This window comes from Bos javanicus, chromosome 6 (assembly GCF_032452875.1).
Source record: "Bos javanicus breed banteng chromosome 6, ARS-OSU_banteng_1.0, whole genome shotgun sequence".
NCBI classification, from domain to species: domain Eukaryota; kingdom Metazoa; phylum Chordata; class Mammalia; order Artiodactyla; family Bovidae; genus Bos; species Bos javanicus.
In genome coordinates, this window is record NC_083873.1 from 26715630 (window position 1) to 26737084 (window position 21455).

The 21455-nt window shown below is 35.1% G+C and overlaps 1 protein-coding gene across 3 annotated transcripts in view; it reads left to right on the forward strand.

Moving 5' to 3' along the window:
- The window catches only part of STPG2 (sperm tail PG-rich repeat containing 2), a 636844-nt gene that overhangs the window by 15512 nt on the left and 599877 nt on the right, over positions 1 to 21455 (forward strand). For 2 of the 3 annotated variants that reach the window (XM_061419604.1, XM_061419605.1), the window contains exons 3-5: positions 3993 to 4151; positions 6041 to 6202; positions 20903 to 21015. In XM_061419604.1, the coding sequence (XP_061275588.1) occupies positions 3993 to 4151; positions 6041 to 6202; positions 20903 to 21015 (434 nt within the window). Of the gene's footprint in view, positions 1 to 3992; positions 4152 to 6040; positions 6203 to 20902; positions 21016 to 21455 lie in introns of those variants that run through there. The other variant, XM_061419606.1, reaches the window with a different exon arrangement.

A 21455-nucleotide genomic window follows, 5' to 3' on the forward strand; every position in this document is an offset into this window, starting at 1 on the left:
GTTTATAGATTTGATGGTAAATATAACATGAGCTTTTATAAAGAAGTGGTTGGGAGTGTGGGCTCTGGAGCTAGACTACCTAGACTCAAAATCTGTCTCTGCTTACTAGCTGTGAGACTTAATCTTAACCGCTTAGTCTCTTCAGGCCTTTGTTTCTTCGTCTATTAAGTAGCGGCAGTAATTTGGTAGGCTTTTTTTTCCTAAGGATTAAATATATTAATAAGCATTTAGAATAGTACCTAAAAGTACTGAAGGTTGGCCTTCAGTAAATTTTAACAATTATTAGTGTTGCCATTTTACAATAGAAAGGAGAAAGTAATAGAAGGAAAATTTTAAAAAAAAGTGACGTATGAAGCAAGGAAATATAGGTAAGGACCTGTTCTGTTTCTGTAACTGAACAAAAGGCTATAGCTTAAGATTTTTCCGTTACTCATTCCATGTTCCTTTAACACGAACTTTATCTGGTGGAGTTCTAAGCCTAGTGAGATGAATAGACTTCAGATCTAAGGTGTCTGAGTTCTTGGTTCTTAGGCTTGCTTTTTGTCCTTTAAATAAACTTGCTCTTAGCATTTTCACCGACAGTTAGAAGGCTCTGCAGGGTGTCCCATCTTCCATCCTACCACACTCCTGGTACTCTTTAGTCCTGTTTTTCTGTCCTAGTCAGCACAGAAAATTAATTTCCCCTGTCAATACACAAACCTCCTTGTTTTGTTTTCTGCTTGGTAGGAAAGAACGTTAATGATCACTTTGGTGGTTTCATCTTCCACTTCAGGGGAACATGTCTTGCTTTTCCACGAACTCTTAAAATTTCCAGAAAACTAGAGCCTAGAGCACAAAAAGCAAAACATTAAATAGTGGGACATTAGATGTAGTCACTAGAAGTGTCACTCCTGCTTCCACTCCCTGGCTTACAGACCAGACCAGCATGGGTCTATGGGCTTGCTGGTTCTGACATTATTTCCCTCATTAAGCCTGTTATGTAATTGTATTCAAAGAGGGAAATACAGTAAAAATACATAATATATAGGTTTCAAACTTGTCAAATGTGATAGTTATCAGGATGTTGGAGTGTTACTTTAAAACTGATTTTAGTCAATTCTCTTGTAATATAAAGTACAATTTAAGTAAAATTTTATTTTATTCCCAATTGGGTACATTTCTTGGATTTCAAGAGTAAGAAATAAGGAAGTGTGCTTTTTTGTGAAATGGGTGATCTAAGAAAAAGTTCTAGTATTCTCTACTTTTATCCTTAAAACTATAAGCAAATGCCTGGAAAATATTGATTTCCTTGCTTTAAAAAATGATTTATTACTTATTTACACAGTTGCTGTTAAGTTTTAGAGTTTTAAGTTAAATTCTGGTAGAACTTTTAGAAGTTCAAGAAGCGTGAATTTATCATACTATTTGAAAAATAAAAGTCATTTCATTTTAAACAACAATAGGAAACATGTTTGTAATGTGACATAGGTTACATGTTATGTAAATAATATATTAGATAATAAAGGAGTAATCTTACTGGAAATTAATGGGTATATTTGGTAATTTATTTTTATACTTTTCTTTTGGAAGCATAGATTGAAATGTTGCTTTCTATGGGCAGTTAGTAAATATCATTTGAAGACTTCAAATGAAATGTTAAAAAACCCAAAATGTGGGTTGTATTTGTGAGGGCCTGCCTCCACTGCTAAATGTAGCAATAGAATACTTGTAGAAAAGTTGAAGCTTTTATGAAGGCAGAAGATTTAGGAGTTGAAATTTTTTCCCCCTATTTGGTCTTCTCTGTTTCTCTCTTCCTCTTATGGTCATTTCACTTTGGCTATGGTTGTGACCATTATTCTAAAGTTGGAGGTGGGGCATAATTTTTGCCTTTATAGCTCTTGGCCAGTTATAGGCAAAGCAGTTTCCTTTAGCATATCTGAAGTATGTAAATTTTTTTCAAGAGGAAAAGAAAAGTAGCAAAGAACATAAAGGACATTTGCTTTGTAGAAAAGAACACAAAGAAAATTAAGAAAATAAAAGAAGCAGAAGAAATAAATTTACAAAGTGCAATTCTGATCCTTTGATAATTAACCCATTAAGTCACATACTTTGTTTTGTTCATATCCTATTTCCTAGGATGATTCCCATTCCAAAAATTCAGTACAAATTTCACTGTTTTCTGGTTGTCTTCTAGCATTAGACCTGTTTCTGCAAGGTAGATACCATTTCCTTCCTTCCTACATGAGAATGGCCCTGGAGAAGGAACTGGTAACCCACTCCAATATTCTTGCCTGGAGAATCACATGGACAGAGGAGTCTGGTGGTGTAGAGTCCGTGGGGCTGCAAAGAGTCGAACGTAATTGAGTGACTAACACACACACACACACACACACAGAGAGAAGAATGGTTCTAGATATGGGGATCTATTTCCCGTGCTTATATAGTTTATGTCTTATTTTTCATTAACTAGGCCTAGTAAGAGATCTCCAAATCTAGGTTTTATTTTTGATTGAAGAGATATACCTCATTAGAGCTGAATGATAGGCTATCTATGTGTGATACAGTGCATAGGTTCACACTTTAGATGAGACTGTGCCTCCTATAGTGTTGAGAGATTGCTGACAATATAATAATTCATCACATAACCATAGCACATAGATAAAGCATAGTTCTCAAGAAAGACTAAGACCGCTTTCTCACACGTGTTTATATAAAATGTGTTATTACTTGGTAATATGATTTTGACTCAGTTATCTAATGTATGGAAGTTCCCTTTGTAAACTCTTGTGAAATTTGTAGAATTGGTAGTTATGAATAATATGAAACATACCCTGGTTAATTTGTATGCAGTTAAAAAAATCAGATTAGAGCTATCTAAACTTCTGTTGAAGTATTCAATATAAATTCAAATTCAGTTTGAAATGTCAGATCTTAGAGACTATACTAATGGCTGTCAAAGAATGAAAATTTGGAGATCTTCTCTTCATATGATTTTATATTTTAATTTAACTTATTAAATTTTTTACAAAATCATTAATGTCTACCATTATAGATCCAAATTCTTTAAACATAGGAATTGTGATTTTATTAAATCAGTAATCAAGTAGTGAATTGAGTATCTAAGAATAATTTGACTTTTTTTTTTACCAAAAGAACTCTTTTGTGTATTTCTTAAACACTGAATAAAGCCTAATAAGGTGCAAACTAGAGATATGCTCAGTCAATAGTGATTGTGAACAACTGACATGAACACATCGTGTGAAAAAGTCTGTTGGTAAATTAATAACTTAAAAAAACATATCTGATCAATCAGATGCCAACAACTATGAATATGAATCATCTTTGAAATGACTGATCTGTGACTTTATTGAAACTAGTATGATGGAATTTTATTTGAATTAGCTGGCTTTTAGCCAGTTGATAACTTTCTGATTCTAGAGAATAGATATGTGACATGGAGAATCTTGTGACAAGGAATCTTCCAGGACTCTCCCTGCAATAAACAGTGTTTAGAACTAATCTGAGCATAAAACCAAACTGTTGCCAGTAAAACTGCATAAACATCCCTGGAAATGTCCAAAGTGTTATTCGTGAAAATAATTAATCCTAAACAAGATTGGAAGGCTTTCTTCCCCCCTGCAGTATGAGAATTTATCTCATTTCAGAGGTTTAAATTCTCCAGAGACCTATAAACAAACATGCACTCTTTATTCTTGCTCCATAACTTTGGAGATTCCTTTATCTTTGATATCTGTTTTAAAACTGAGTGTTGCATTCTTTTTGAGTGTTCAAAGTACAGCAAATTTTAGTTTGAGTTTGCCATTAAAACTGACAGCTGTATTGTCATCCTTTCTTATTAATGTCTCATTAGAGAACTGTCTTCAGTCAAGAGCCTTAACTTTCTCAGGCTGAGTTTTAAAACTAATAATGTTCATATTAATATGTAATATTTATCAAATAGATATTGATTTAAAAGTGTTTCTTTTAATTCATGTTTTTCCTGTCCAATTTAGTGTAATATAAAAGGAGGCCAAAGTCTACAAAACCGGGAAAAGCGTTTTAAGAAGTTTATTTCAGATGGTCCAGGGCCAGCAAGCTATGATCGATCTTATCCTGGAACATTGGCTGTCGTGAACAGGAAAACTCTGCAGGCTAAAGAGCGTCTTCAGTCAGTATGTTGCTATTTTGATTTCTGTTCCTAATTACTTTTTTTTAAAGTTAAAGTAATGTAGAAATGGTATAATGTTTTATGTGATAAGTACATTTAAAAAACCTTATGGTGATAATTATCTGGTTTATTAGTATCCATATGTAGTTCATAATTAAATGAATACTCTGTTTACAAATTTTAGTTTTTTACCTGTATTAACATTTGACTTCATTTTTGCTTTTGATAAAAGTCTAATCTCTTCCAGTGTCTGAGGTGAACAAGAAGTAAAGGAGATTTTAAAAGTTGCCATAGTGATTTACATCTGTATATAGAGGTGTGTTAAGTACTGTTAATAATATAGTGAAAATTGAAACATGACTCCTGAAATAAATAAGCTTAAAATTTAGGTGAGAGAGAAATATATAGATCATTAATAATATAAGATGAAATATGACAGATGCTAAGTGAATGATCATGTGATTAAGTGCCATAGGAATTTAAAGGAAGACTGATGTATTATGGGAAAGCATAGTTTGGAGATGGTTTATAGCAGAGGTTTGTTTTGAAGCATAGGATTGCAATATCCTCTCCAGAGGATCAGTATATTCTTAATAAGTAAATTTTCAGATGACTAAATCATTTAAATGCCAGTATTTTATTTGATATTCTTATACCAGATGTGTGTGTTAGTTGCTCAGTCTTATCTGACTCTTAGTGACCCCATGGACTGTAGCCTGCCAGGCTCCTCTGTACATAGAATTCTCCAGGCAAGAATACTGAAGTGGGCTGCCATTCCCTTCTCCATTGGATCTTCCCAATGCAGGGATTGAACACAGGTTTCCTGCATTGCAGGTGAATTCTTTACCATCTGAGCCACCAGAGAGGCCCTATATTTATACTAATATTTCTAATATATGTTACTCCTTCTTGTTTTTATTTAAGTTATAAAATAGTTTACATTAAAGGAAATTCTGAAAAAACAGATAATCACCTGAAAACTTCTGACTCTTAACACTGATAATTCTGTTAATTTTTTTAGTGTTAAACTGTATATGTATATGACTTTATTGTAGTTGTTCTTTCGTCACTAAGTTGTGTTTGACTCTTTTGTGTCCCCATGAACTGTATGTAGCCCGCCAGGTTCCTCTGTTCATGGGATTTTCCAGGCAGGAATACTGGAAAGTGTTGCCATTTCCTTCTCCAGGGGATCTTCCTCACCCAGGGATTGAACCCCCATCTCCTGCATTGGCAAGTGTGTTCTTTATCACTGAGCCATCTGGGAAGCCATATGACTTTATACACTGACATATAATATTACATAATTTAAATAGCTATAGTCAAAAATTTAATTTTAATTTATATTTTTGATTTCCATTTAACGTTATATCAGATATTTTCCTTGCTACATAGTCTGCAAAATTAGGATTTTTAATAGGGCACTGGTAAGATGATTTAGCTGGGAAGGAATGAAGCCAGGAAATGTTACAGAAAAATGTAAAGTTTGTTTTGGCCTGGCAGATACTATTATTGCATAGCAATTCCACTTGGAATTGCTGATTGTTGATATGACTGTAGAAATTAATGCCCATTTTTGAAATCACTAATACTTGCTTTACTAATCAAGATAAAAAACAGCCAAGTGAGAGAGATTCCTTACCTCTAATAGTGGCTTAAACAGTAGTTTGGTTTGTATTATGGTTATGTTACTATTTAATAATAGTTTGATTAAATTTTGGTTTATATTATGAAGACTTGAATTCACTCTTTTAAATTACTTTTACAGACATTTTTGATTTATATTGTAAAACTCATGAGGTCAATATTTAATAGTTGTCTGTTGTAAATTTTAATATTTTATTATTCATTCCTTCTCTTGTCTTTGAGTAAATAGTATCATTTTTTTTTTAACAGAAAATGTCAAGGGCACTTACAGTTTCCAGAAGTGTTTATGTTCCTTCAATTCCTTTTGGACGGTCATACGGTTATGATATTAATGAGGATGACAGTATCATAAAACATTTACCACCTGCCGGTGACAGCACCCTAGGTCCAGCATACTATAAGCCTCAAATTGTAAGTATAGTACATTTCACATTGACAGTTGGAAGACCATTTATGATTTTGCATGTTTTAGTTAAGGTAACGCTAATTGCATAACAAATAGACCCCCAAATCTCACTGACTTAATACAGTAGAAATTCTTTTTCTTTCTCATTCATATGGGCATTTCTTGTTGATAAGAGACTTTCCTCCACGTATAGATTCAGGAACACAGGCTTATTCCATTCATGTTACTGTCATCTCCAAGGGTCTTGGTGTCATATGCATCCATCCTGCAGAAGGGAAAGAGGACAAAGAACTGCTCGTGGGTTTCTTTCTAGGCTAGGCCTGGGAGTTCGGGGCACACCGAACTTTATATTACGTTTGTATACCTCATAATATAAAGGTATAATATAAACTGCCAAGGAGTCTGGGAAATATAGTCTAGCTATATTCCAGAAAAAGAGGAAGTAGGTTTAACTTACTAAAAGTCTTCTGCTGCATTGTATAAGCATATGCAATACATAGGTATTCTTTTCCTGAATTTGAAAGGGAAAAAGCATTTTATTTATAAAATAATTTGTTTTTAAAAAATATTTGTCTGTACCATGTGGTGGCATGTGGGATCTTTATTTGTGTCATGTGGGATCTAGTTACCTGACCAGGGATTGTACTGAGGCCCCCTACCTTGGGGCTGTGGAGTCTCAGCCACTGGACTACCACGGAAGTCCTATGACAGAATTTGAATCTAATAAGCATTATTTATTTCATAAGTGATCATTAAAAAAGATAAGGAGTCTCTCTCTGATTTAAAATATCAAACATAATATAGCAGATCCATCTTATCCAGGTTTTAAATTTCAAATGAGCAAAAACTTCATTCAGTCAGTTGAAATGTATGCATTATCCATGAATATAGATATGTCTGGTTTTACTTCATTACAAGACTGAAGCACATTGTGCTTTGAATCTGTTGTATTTTTATACTTTTACGGGATCTGGAAGAAGTAATCCTAGTGAGGAAAATGGCAAATTTAGGGTACAGTTAAGGAGAGGCTGAAGAGACATCTTGGGCAAAGAAAAGGTATATTCAGAATTTGGCTTAGCTTTTATTCCCAGTACTCTCTAATGTTTGAACATGTTTCCATTTTTGGGTGTAGACTTAAGCACCTTGTGAAACCATTTAATTTTTGGTAACAGGTATACTGGGGCATTTTAGAGTCTTAGATACTTTGAATTGTTAAGTTTTTATTCCTAAAGTATTTTTATTGTAATTTATATAATTACACATTGACTAGTAAAAACATAAAAACAGATAACCATGTACCTACCATCACATATAATACATAATAAAATTTTATTACACTTCAATTAGCTATATTTTAAAATGTGTGCTTGCTTGCTCAATTGCGTCCAACTCTTTATGACCCCATGGACTGTAGCCCACCAGATTCCTCTGTCCATGGGGATTCTCCAGGCCAAGAATACTGGAGTGGGTTGCCATGCCATCCTCCGGGGGATCTTCCCAAACCAGGGATGGAACCCAGGTCTCCTGCATTGCAGGTGGATTCTATACTGTCTGAGCCACCAGGGAAGCCTGTATTTTTTAAAAAATATATTTTTACAATTATTACCCTGCCCAAGTTCCCTCCCTGCTTTTGTCACCCTTTGCAAAAGTAAACAGTGAATCTTTTAGTTCAGTTCAGTTCAGTTGCTCAATCATGTCCGACTTTTTGCAGCCCCATGGACTGCAGTACGCCAGGCCTCCCTGTCCATCACCATCTTCTGGAGCTTACTAAACTCAGATCCATCAAGTCAGTAATACCATCAAACCATCTCATCCACTATCGTCCCCTTTTCTTCCCACCTGTAATCATTCCCAGCAGCAGGGTCTTTTCAAGTGAGTTAGTTCTTCACATCAGGTAGCCAAAGTATTAGCATTTCAGCTCCAGCATCAGTCCTTCCAATAAATATTCAGGACGATTTCCTTTAGGGTGGACTGGTTGGACCTCCTTGCAGTCCAAGGGACTCTCAAGAGTCTTCTCCAACACCACAGTTCAAAAGCATCAATTCTTCAGTGCCCAACTTTCTTTATAGTCCAACTCTCACATCCATACATGACTACTGGAAAAACCAAAACTTTAACTAGATGGACCTTTGTTGGCAAAGTAATGTCTCTGCTTTTTAATATGCTGTCTAGGTTGGTCATAACTTTTCTTCCTAGGTGGAAGCGTCTTTTAATTTCATGGCTGCAGTCACCATCTGCAGTGATTTTGGAGCCCCAGAAAATAATGTCTGTCACTGTTTCCATTGTTTCCCTGTCTAGTTGCCATGAAGTGATGGGACCAGATGCTGTGATCTTAGTTTTCTGAATGTTGAGTTTTAAACCAACTTTTTCACTCTCCTCTTTCACTTTCATCAAAAGGCTCTTTAGTTCCTCTTCACTTTCTGCCATAAGGGTGGTGTTATCTGCATATCTGAGGTTATTGAGATTTCTCCCTGCTTGTGCTTCATCCAGCCCAGCATTGTGCCTGGTGTACAATATATAAATTAAATGTGCATGGTGTACTACATATAAATTAAATTAGCAGGGTGATAATATACAGCCTTGACATACTCCTTTCCCAATTTGGAACCAGTCTGTTGTTCCATGTCCAGTTCTAACTGTTGCTTCTTGACCTGCATGAAGATTTATAAGAAGCAGGTCAGGTGGTCTGGTATTCCCATCTCTTAAAGAATTTTCCACAGTTTGTTGTGATCCACACAGTCAAAGGCTTTGGCATAGTCAATAAAGCAGAAGTAGATGTTTTTCTGGAACTTTCTCGCTTTTTTGATGATCCATCAGATGTTGGCAATTTGATCTCTGGTTCCTCTGCCTTTTCCATATCCAGCTGTAACATCTGGAAGTTCACGGTTCATGTCCTGTTGAAGCCTGGCTTGGAGAACTTTGAGCATTGCTTTGCTAGTGTGTGAGATGAGTGCCATTGTGTGGTAGTTTGAGCATTCTTTGGCATTGCCTTTCTTTGGGATTGGAATGAAAACTGATCTTTTCCAGTGGCCACTGTTGAGTTTTCCAAATTTGCTGGCGTATTGAGCGCAGCACTTTCACAGCATCATCTTTTAGGATTTGAAATAGCTCAACTGGAATTCCATCACCTCCACTAGCTTTGTTTGTAGTGATGCCTCCTAAGGCCCACTGAACTTCACATTCCAGGATGTTTAGCTCTAGGTGAGTGATCTAGGTGAGCTCATGATGGAGTGATCACACCATCATGGTTATCTGGGTCGTGAAGATGTTTTATGTATAGTTCTTCTGTGTATTCTTGCCACTTCTTCTTAATATCTTCTGCTTCTGTTAGGTCCATACCATTTCTGTCCTTTATTGAGCCCATCTTTGTGTGAAATGTTCCCATGGTGTCTTTAATTTTCTTGAAGAGATCTCTAGTCTTTCCCATTCTGTTGTTTTCCTCTATTTCTTTGCATTAATCACTGAGGAAGGCTTTCTTATCTCTCCTTGCTATTCTTTGGAACTCTGTATTCAAGTGGGTATATCTTTCCTTTTCTCCTTTGCCTTTCACTTCCCTTCATTTCACAGCTATTTGTAAGGTCTCCTCAGACTACCATTTTGCCTTTTTGCATTTCTTTTTCTTGGGATGGTCTTGATCACTGCTTCCTGTACAATGTCACGAACCTCTGTCCATAGTTCTTCAGGCACTCTGTCTATCAGCTCTAATCCCTTGAATCTATTTGTCACTTCCACTGTATAAGTGTAAAGGATTTTATTTAGGTCATGCTTGAATGGTGGCTCAGATGGCAAAGCATCTGCTTGCAGTGCAGGAGACCTGGCTTCAATCCCTGGGTTTGGAAGATCCCTGCAGAAGGAAATGGCAACCCACTCCAGTACTCTTGCCTGGAAAATTCCATGGATGGGGGAGTCTGATAGGCTACAGTCTATGGGGTCGCAAAGAGTCAGACACAACTGAGTGACTTCATTTTGAATGGTCTAGTGATTTTCCCTACTTTCTTCAATTTAAGTCTGAATTTGGCAATAGGAGTTCATGATCTAAGCCACAGTCAGCTCCTGGACTTGTTTTTGCTAACTGTAGAGAGCTTCTCCATCTTTGGTTGCAAAGAGTATAATCCATCTCATTTTGGCATTGACCGTCTGATGATATCCATGTGTAGAGTGTTCTCTTGTGTTGTTCAAAGTGGGTGTTTCCTGTGACCAGTGCGTTCTCTTGGCAAAACTCTGTTAGCCTTGCCCTGCTTCATTCTGTAGTCCAAGGCCAAACTTGCCTGTTACTCCAGGTGTTTCTTGACTTCCTACTTTTGCATTGCAGTCCCCTATAATGAAAAGGACATCTTTTTTGGGTGTTAATTCTAGAAGGTCTTGTAGGTCTTCATAGAACCGTTCAACTTCAACTTCTTCAACATTAGTGTTTGGGGCATAGACTTGGATTACTGTGCTATTGAATGGTTTGACTTGGAAACGAACAGAGATCATTCTGTCATTTTTAAGATTGCATCCAAGTACTGCATTTTGGATTCTTTTGTTGACTATGATGGCTACTCTGTTTCTTCTAAGGGATTCTTGCCCACCATAGTAGATATAGTGGTCATCTGAGTTAAATTCACCCATTGCAGTCCATTTTAGTTTACTGATTCCTAAAATGTTGATGTTCACTCTTGCCATCTCCTGTTTGACCACTTCCAATTTGCCTTGATTCATGGATCTAACATTCCAGGTTCCTAAGCAATATTGCTCTTTTCAACATCCGACTTTACTTCCATCATCAGTCACATCCACAACTGGGTGTTGTTTTTTTCTTTGGCTCCTTCTCTTCATTCTTTCTGGAGTTATTCTCCACAGATCTCCAGTAGCGTATTGGGCACCTACCAACCTGGGGAGTTCATCTTTCACTGTCCTATCTTTTTGCCTTTTCATACTGTTCATGGGGTTCAAGGCAAGAATACTGAAGTGGTTTGCCATTCCCTTCTCCAGTGGACCATGTTTTGAATCTTTACTACATTTAAATAACAAATATTGTTGTAAATGGTATCATCTGGTATGTAGATTGCTTCCTATTTCACTTAATGCTGTATTTTCTAGATTTAACTATATCAATATATTTTATCTATTTTATTCATTGTTCCCAGTTAGTGAATTTCTTTTTAAAAAAAAATTTATATGTTGAAAAAATTTAAGATTGGGAGAAAAGTAACAAGAATAATACAAGTAATTACTTATACTTTTCACTTAGATCCTGCAGTTAACACTTTATTACATTTTCTTTGTCATTTCCTCCATATTTATTTCTATCCGTATTTTCATTAAGCAATTTGAGAGTACTGCATTTCAAACATTATGCCCCTTTATACCTAAATACATTAATGTAGAATTTCTAAGAACAAGAATCTCTATTATGAGCACAATAATGATCAAAATCGGAAAAATTTCATTCATATAATGCTATCATCTAATCTATAAGTATTTCTAAAGTATTGCTAATTATCTCAATGAAGTTCTTTAAAAATGAGTTTTGGTCTAGAGTCTTAATCTAGTATTATAAGCCACATTTAGTTGTGTCTCCTTAGATTCCTTTAATTGGGAACAGTTCTTCAGTCTTTCGTTGTGTTTTGTAGTCTTGACTTTTTAAAGAGTACGGAGTGTTTATTTTGTAGAATATGTTTCCATTGTGGATTTGTGTATGTTTTATCATGATTAGGATAAGTTTATCTTTTTGGCTGGAATGAAAGTGATGTATCAGTGTATCACATAAAGAGGGATAGGATGTTTACTTATCTGGTAATTGGTGATGTTAACTTGAGGGGGTGTCTTCTAGTTTTATCTACTGTAAAGTTACTATTTTTAAAAATTATAAATATTTTGGAAAAATTACTTTAAGAATGAATATATATGCTGTTCCTTATCAAACTCTCACCTGTTTAACATCCATTGATGATGCCTGAATCAATTTTATTGTGATATTTATTAAATTATGGTTTTCTAATTCTATATTTTCTTTTAACATTTTTTGTTGGCATTTTAAAGAATGGCTTTATGTTCTTTCTCTTTTATGTATTTATATCAGTATGGGTTCTTAAATTCCTGTTTTACTCCAAAGGTTATAATTTACTGCTCTCACTTTTTATTTTGAAGTTAAAATTATCTAATGTTTGACCCTTGGGAGCTCTTTAAATCTGCTTATTGTGTTTTTGACATTGATTGAGCATTTCTTTATTTTATGGCACAATAAAATGCACCAGACCCATTTTGTTTTTTCCCTGCCCCAGTTGTTCAAATCAGTCATTTCCTCAAGGAACCCGACTTTTTTAGTAGAGAATAATATTTCAAAACAATATCAGTACACTAGGTATGTTTAGGATATCATTCCTTCTAGGCCATCTCAATGGACAGAGTTATAAATCTGTACTTTTTATTACTTATTAAAAACTTTGAGCTTATATTGATCTGATTCCAGTTCAATGCCACATGTTTATTCCAGTATCTCCTTTGCCATATTTGATCTCCCTTCTCTCACATAACCTGGCTCACACTGTTCTCAGTATAGTTACTTATTTGCTTAATCTTGTAAAAGACTGAAAATGGTTTCAGGATTGAAAACCATTTTGAGACTGGAGAAGGTACAAAGTTCTTACCTCTATGTGACCATGCGGTTCTATACAAGTGGGAAGTGAAAGCTCAGACAGACTTATAAACTGCCAACTTGAATGTTCAAGGTGTGTTTTAACACATGCGCACAGCATGTCTGCAAAGGTTGGAGGCTTACTGGAAGGACATTAAAAACCCCTGTCCAGCCATTACCCGGCCAATTAGCTAACCAGACTGACTTTAGTGAACACACATGACAGAGAATGCAGAATTTAGAGAATTATTTCAGGAAAATCATAGAACAAAACAAACAAAAACAGAATTAGGGGCAGGAGGGAGATTCTGATTTTTGATTTTCCTCATTGAATTATCTCAGATGTCTGGTTTACAACATAATTATGAGACATACAAAAAACAAAAAGTGTATGATCCATATGCAGGAAAAGAAGCAATTGTTAGAAACTGTTCTTGAGGAAGCCAGGATGTTGGACTGGCTATTAGATAAAGTCTTTGTATCAGCTAATTTAAATACAGTCAAATAAATAAAGGACTTGGGCTTCCCAGGGTGCAGTGGTAAAGCATCTGCCTGCCAATGCAGGAGACACAAGAGACATCAGTTCAGTCCCTGGGTCAGGAAGATCCCCTGGAGTAGGAAATGGCAACTCACTCCAGTATTCTTGCCTGGAAAATTCCATGTACAAAGGACCCTGGTGGGCCACAGTCCACGGGATTGCAAAAAGTTAGACACAACTGAGCAGCTGAACACATGAAACATCAAACATACTAACATAAACATGGTGAGAGTCAAAGAAAGAAAAAGGGCAGAGAGAATATTTGAAGAAATAATAGCTTGGAAACATCCCAAAGTTGATGAAAAATAATCTGCACATACAGGAAGCTCAATGAATTGCAAGTAGTATAAATTCAAAGAGATGCACAGCAAGATATAACACAAAATGTTGAATACCAAAGACAATGAGAAATCTTGAAAGATGCGAGAGACATGACAAGGAATCCCTAAGAAGACTAAGAGCTTACTTATCAGAGAAAATGGAGGCTGGAAGGCAGTGAAGTGATATATTCAAAGTGCTTAAATAAAAATCATTGTTAATCAAGAATTCTATAGTCAGCAGAAAAATTCTTTGAAAATGAAAGCAAAATTAAGATTCCCAGGTAAACAGAAACCTATAGACTTTATTTCTAGTACTGAAGTTCCTCAGGATGAAATGAAAGTTTATTAGATAATAGCTCAAATTCTATTTAAAGAATTAAAATACAAAGGTGAAGGTAAATAGACAAGCTGGTATGATTTTATTTTTGGTTTATAATTCCTCTTTTTTGAAAATTTCTGTTGATTGTGGAACATAATAGAGATACATTATATGTTCAAATACAGATATTCTAAGACCTGATAGGTTGCTCTGTAAAACTTACGAAGAACCAACTTACCTCTGGTAAAAAGGAGAGTAAGGATTTTGAGGTTATAGGTACGTCTCCTGTTCGCACCCTGAGAATCCCCATTTCTTTGTGGCCATGTGGCCTTTTTGTCCCAAGGTTATTTTGCGCCCCCCTCTCTATGCCATACCTGGTTTTCCAGGCCTTGACTGGCCTATCATCCTGTCAGTCATATAAAAAGAGTTTTCATCAACAGATAGTGCTATTATCTTAGATATTTGAGTAAGATATGCTTAGAAGAACAATGGAGATAGTTCTGTAAAAATTGCACTGGAATGAATGGCAGTCCTGTGGTCTGATACAAGTATATTCTGCCCAAGGTAAAGGACAATGATGAAATGTAGTGTAATGGAACTGGACTGCCTGGGTTTCTTTCTTTGCTTTTCTGCTTAATAGTTACTTGTCTTTGACCAAGTTTCTTCAGCTCTTTATGATGTTTCCTTATCTAATGTATCCTGGGAGAAAACTTTGATCTAGTACATTGAAATTATCAATAATATTTCTTTTTCACAATAGTCATTGGTCCGTGGTCTCAGCTTAAACAGTTCTCTAGTCTTAAATCTCAAAATGTTATTCTTGTTTTAAAATTGTATGTTTTATATATGCTATTTCTTTGTTTCAGAAGAATATATCATCTATTAAAAGGCTTGAATAATGCCTCCACGCTTTCCTAGGTGTATAAAACCTTTTTCACATGTGAATAAACATTAACATATAACTTTTGATTTCTTTTTGGTTAAATTCTTATTTATAGAAGAGAAAAATAAGAAAACTTATAATTTTAATAGGTCAAATTTATCTGATGCCATGTCTTAGTAGTTACTGAGTCAGTTCAACTTGTATTTATTAGAATAAAAAATCTAGATTGAATTTAAGAAAACATGTTTGTAGAAACATAGATTTACATATAAATTAAATACATAATTGTTAAAATTCAAGAAGATTCAACAAAGCATAGCTGGAGTAGCTTAGTAGCTGGAGGCTTAAATTTCTTGTTTATTCTTGCAAAAAAAAAAAAAATAGGTGCCTCACAGACTATTTTCAAATTGATACTGTAGAAATGTTAATTCAAGTATTATCCAAATTTCTGATAATTCTGTATATTTCTTTAGCTGCTTTGTGAGCTTATACTATATGTGGGCTCAGTTTCCAGATGTAAATATTAATAGAAAATTGAGAAAATAATCCAAGGGATAGGTAATTATTGTGATTATTCACTGAGTCATTGAAATAACATCTGCTGAAGGTATTTTATATACCTTAACTATGGAAGTACCTGTAAAGTTAAAAGCTATATAAGACTCAAGCCACCAAATAATTTTCAGCTATATTTAATCTATAAAGGGAAATTCTGTATGTTATTTTGTATAACATTTTGAATTATAAAACTTGACTTCTTTCTCTTTTTAAAAAGAAGAGCCCAGGGAACTTGGGCTCTTTAAAAACAAGAGCCCATTGGAAATTTGCTTTTCAGAGGTGGATTTTGCAAGCAGGGTTTTGCGGCTAGAATTATGACACTTACATACTTGCTAATAATAACATGTTGGGAACTACCTGCATGCTGCCACACTGGAGTGCAGGCTATTAGTGTTTGAACTGCTGCACCTTGGGACGTGTAATTCTTCACAAATTCTCTTTCTTCACTTAATTATGGAAAAGACATGAGGAGAAAGTTTCATAGCCGCTTCATTTATTTCACTGTCAGTGAAAATGGCAGTCAGTAATTCTTCAAGTTATATTACATCATTCACTTAAAATAATGGAGCTCCTTGCTGAGTTTGCTTCAATTAAGTCATATTTTATTTGCTAATGATTTTACAAGTTAACAATGTCCTTGAAGGACGGTATTGTCAACACATCTCGACGTAAAGAGAATGTGATCCAGAACTAAGAGTATGTCAATTTATTCTTTATTTTCTGTCTGTGTTTTAAAAAGACTTTTAAATTAATTTTCCAATTGAACATTTACGTGAGAACTGCAAAGGTTAGTGAATTAAGTAGTTCACATGGTTTAAATGAAATAAATTTCAGTGTATACACAGGAAAAGGATTTTGCTGGTGTCTTGAATGGTGTGTGTGTGTTTAAGTATGTTTGTGTGTGCATAATCTTTCCTTCTGTTGGATTAGTTTTAAGAATTGTTAAATAGTTAACCTGCAAAATCCCAATGATTAACCTGAAGAAAGCTTCTTGGACCTAATTCTACTTGATTATAATTTCTCCTGAAATGCTATGTTGAAGCAGTTACTATAAAACTAACATTTTTTCAGTTCAATTCAGTTGCTCAGTCATGTCCAACTCTTGACTGCAGCACGCCAGGCCTCCCTGTCCATCACCAACTCCTGGCGTTTATTCAAACTCATGTCCATTGAGTCGGTGATGCCATCCAACTATCTCATCCTCTGTCATCCCCTTCTCCTCCCCTCTTCAATCTTTCCTAGCATCAGAGTCTTTTCCAATGAGCCAGTTCTTCACAGCAGTGGCCAGTATTGGAGTTTTGGCTTCAGCATCAGTCCTTCCAATGAATATTCAGGACTGATTTCCTTTAGGATGGACTGGTTGGATCTCTTTGCAGTCCAAGGGACTCTCAAGAGTCTTCTCCAACACCACGGTTCAAAAGCATCAGTTCTTTGGCTATCAAATTTTATAGCCTCAAATTTTTTAGGCTATAAAAATATAATGTTAAGGATGGTTTGTCAAAATGCTCTGTTTTAAAATATGAGTTTTATTTTTAAAAATCTATAAGCTATAGCAAATCAATAGATACACTCCTGCCTGAAAAATAGAAAATATCTGGCACATCTAACCTGGCTATATTATATTAAAAGAGAGTTCTACATTTATTTTATTACTTATTATGCCTAAAATCTTCACAATTATGATATTTTGCTTTATTTCAAAGTAAAAATAAAGTACAACACAAATGAGAAAACTTTCTTTCTGACATCAAAACTGTATATGTACTTTAAAATCCATGCCTCTATTAAGTAATTTCATTTGAAAGGTGGTCTAGAACATATCTTAGCAAAAAAAGTGTTGTATGGCTCAGCGCTCTTCCTTTCTGAAGCCCTCTGGGGTGCAGTAGTCTTCAGAGTTGCCATTGACCCAAAGGAACAGGCTGCTTTGTAGCTACTCTAGTGGCTAACATGGTTTTTGCAGGACTCCTCTTTTACCATATGCTGCTCTGTTGGTCATGTCAGGCTGTGCTATTTTTCTGTGCTATTCTGCTAGGTGTTATGGTGTTTGTCTTTGCACACTAGACCCAAAGCCTTTGGATGGTCTGACTACCTTTATTTCCTTTCTTGATTTTTTTTTTCAATTTTATTTTTAAACTTTACAAAATTGTATTAGTTTTGCCAAATATCAAAATGAATCCGAGAGGTGCTAGAGTGGTATAAGCTCTATGTGTTAGAGAGATTGGTGGGATAGCTCTTTTAATTTTTATTTATAGCTCTGTTCCTTCTAGGATTGACAAGGATCTGGGCTTGGGAATCATATATCAACCTATTTATAATAATGTCATCATCTTGCTTTGATTTGGTGCTTTATAGAGTGTTATAACTACATAATGTGTTCAAGCTAAGCATCCCTAGTGAAGAAGGGAAATACTTCTCTGCTCTTTGCATTGTAGTTTGTTAGAAGGAATCTGTATACCAACTAGCTAAGCACAGCAAGATGACTTACAGTTTGAAATATTACTAGTGGAAAGAAGGATCAATCCTTTTTATTTATGTAACAAGTTTTCCCAGGCTTCATTGGATTGTGGGTGCTAAAGAGCATCACAGTTATGTTAGTAACTCAAATATATGCATATTGTCTCCTCCTGTTGATGTGGTGGAACTGAAGCCTTCTTCAAAGTTCTCCTTCGCAGAAGCTTCTAGAAGGGCTGTCTCAACTATGCTCCTGAACAAGTCTGTTTCCACTGAGACAGCTTCTCCTGCCCCAGGCACTTTAGTCTCTTGCCAGATGGTGCTCTCTGCTGGGCATTTCTGCCCATGTACTCCATCACAGTGAAAGCTGCACGATGAGCTGAGGTGAAGTCAGGTGATAATGCTCTTCTCTCTGTGTTATACTCTAATAGCTAGAAGGGTCTAAAAGTAGCAGTGCTGTTTACCAGTGTTTTAATGAAATAGATCTTTGAGACTTTTATCATAGTCCTTTTGCACTCCACAGAACACAGGCATAAATCCATTGGGGGATTGTGTTGTAGAAGGCAAATTCAGTCAACAGAAAAGACTACGAAGTAGTAAGCATTGCCACTCTTGATTTTCTTACTGGATGTGGATTATCATGATTAGCTGCTTCCCATAGGATTAGTTTTTGCATTTACCTTCTGGTTGATTTGTTCTGTTGATTTGAATGTCACTAGACATTCCAAAATATGTCTGAATCTTATATGGACATAGCTAGTAACTTTCCCTGTTTCTATACCCTCAGCTCCAACATCCTCTACCACCCCAAGAAAGGAGACTTACTGTAATTCAGTTTCTGTCTCAGATTACCATCTGTGATGAAAGAATCAACAAAGGTTCCATTTCATTTCATTCAAACATCAAAGTTCTGTCAGATGGTGTTTGCCTCTGTTTAATTGTTTAAGGTCAGGTGGGTGTAAAAGGAAAAGTGTAGTTTTATTGATTTTTGTATTTTATAGTATTTGAGGGCTAGTTGTTAGTGGTGAGTTCTAGGAAATAAAAGATGTTTTCGCATAGTAGGAAATCTTAGTGCTGTAGCAGCTTATTTTTGAATTTTGTTGTGGCACCTTTCTGGAGTGATGCCTGTCTAACTAGGAAGTCTGTCTTTGTTAGGGCCTAATGGCAGTGCTTCCAGTTTATTTCCAACCATCTGTGGCAGGAATGGAATGGGTGTTAGCATTCTTTCTTCACTTCACGTAATGGCACTGGTGTAAGTAAATCTCGAAGGTTATTAGTAGTTTTGAGAATTACTCTGTACTCACTACCCATGAGTCTGTCCTTACCTCTAGTATCTATCTTCCTGGGAATATTAATAGGGTTCAGCTGAGGTTTCTTTCACATGCAGCGAGGTCTTTTTCTGGTTCTAGTCTCTGCTGTGCTGTATTTTCCAGAAATTCCTTGGAGTGGAATGTGAATGTGAATGATACCTTCTCTTAGTTTCTGAAGGAAAAAAAGAGTGAAATTCTTTCAGTTGTGTCCAACTCTTTGCGACTATACTGTCCTTGGAATTCTCCATGCCAGAATACTGGAGTGGATAGCCATTCCCTTCTCCAGGGGATCTTCCCAATGCAGGGATGGAACCCAGGTCTCCCACATTGCAGGTGGATTCTTTACCAGCACTGATAATTTGAATCTATTTTACACTCTTCTTTTGAGGCTCTGACGGGAATCTGATTCAATTCACCAGTCGGAACTAGAATTTTGTCTTCTTAACATTTAATCGCTATTTATTTAATTAATATTGCTTATAATGGTAATTGAGAGAGATTGGTTCCACTGTTCGAGAATAGCAGTGATCACCTAGAACAACTGGCATGCTGTTTTATGCAGTTAAACTACAAGTTTATGTTACTGGGATTTTATTCATTGTATTTGTATATTGTTTTAATAATCCATGCCTATTTTAAAGCTGTATTTTTACAAATATGAATTAAAAGTGAAATAGACTAGAGTTTAACTTTACATCAGTTAAAAAAATAAGATTTTATAAATTTTTTAAATGATTTTTAATGTTTTTACTCAATATAAGAGAATTCCTATAAGAAACACTACTGTTCTTATTTCATATTATATTATTAGTGTCTAATGAAAGCAGGTGTTTTTAACTTCTCTGAAACAAAATCTTCAGTGAGTCATGCTTAATTTTTTTTATATTTATTTATAAATAATATATATAATATATATATATATTATATATATAAAATAAATAAATATATGTATTTATTATAGTGGATGTGAAGGAAGATGATTGCTGATTTCTTAAGTCACAAATGACTTCTTTGGTGTTAAAGTACTGATCCTGATCTCAAATAGTAACTATAAAATGAATTGAGTTTAATTTTTGTTGTGTATTTGTTACTATATGAAAATTTTATGTGAATATCTTATAACTTAAATATCAAGTAATTAGACATTATCTAGTATCTGTTGGTGATGTTTGAATTCTAATTTAATTTCTATTTAATTAAGTCATCTGTGTTAGACTTTCCCTAAAGCATGCAATTCTGTCCTTCCTCCCTGATTTAAATGGTAAGGAGCTGATTTTCATTACCCTTAAGGATTTAGGTTGTTGAGTGTACTGCCTAGAGCAAAGCTGTTCGTATTGGTTGAGGTTATGATGGAGAAGGAAATGGCAACCCACTCCAGTATTCTTGCCTGGAGAATTCTGTGGACAGAGGAGTCTGGAGGGCTACAGTCCAGGGGGTCGTAAATAGTCAGACACAACTGAGCAGCTTTCACTTTCATGCTAAGCTAGAGGTCCTTCTCTGGGAATCCTGGTTGACTTAGGAGTGGAATAGGATACAGCGATAACTTAGGTTATCTAAGTTATCATGATAACCTATATCAGAGAAGATTCTAGCATTTACCAGGGGAAACTCATTGACTAAGGCTATCCTTGCTTTAGACTTGAGTAAAGTTAAACTTTGTTTCATGATTTATATAAACTATGTCTCATCCTCCCTTTTTTTAAAAAGGATTTTTCCAATGCAACTTTGAAATACAAGGGGATACATTTTGGCAACTCTTTGGGAAGACTCCAATTACCTATAACGTCAGGGCCTGGTCCTGGACAGTATGATATAACCCAGTAAGTAAAAAAATAGTATACTTTTACTGTAGATTTTACTAGTAATTTAGACTAGGTTATGCTGTTATGAAAGGAAAAATCAGTATAAAAGACTTAAAGAAATGTTATATTTTAGGCTAACCTATGTGAAAACTATTGCTTTTTCAGTCTGCCAGATCCTGTGCTACCTGTTTTACATGTATTAACTCATTTAATATTTGCAAGTCTCTGTGTAGTTTCTATTGTTACGTCTATTTATTAGTGAAAAATGAGTCAGAGAATAAATAACATATTTAATATAATGTAGCTATTCAGTGGCAGAACTTGATATATAGCCCATATGTCTAAGTACTAAAATATGCTGTCTTTAATTACAAGATAGACAAAAGTTCAGGAAAAATATAAAAATAGGTGATCCCAGGATTCTGTATCTTGTTCCTGGCTCTGGTGTCCATTCTTCT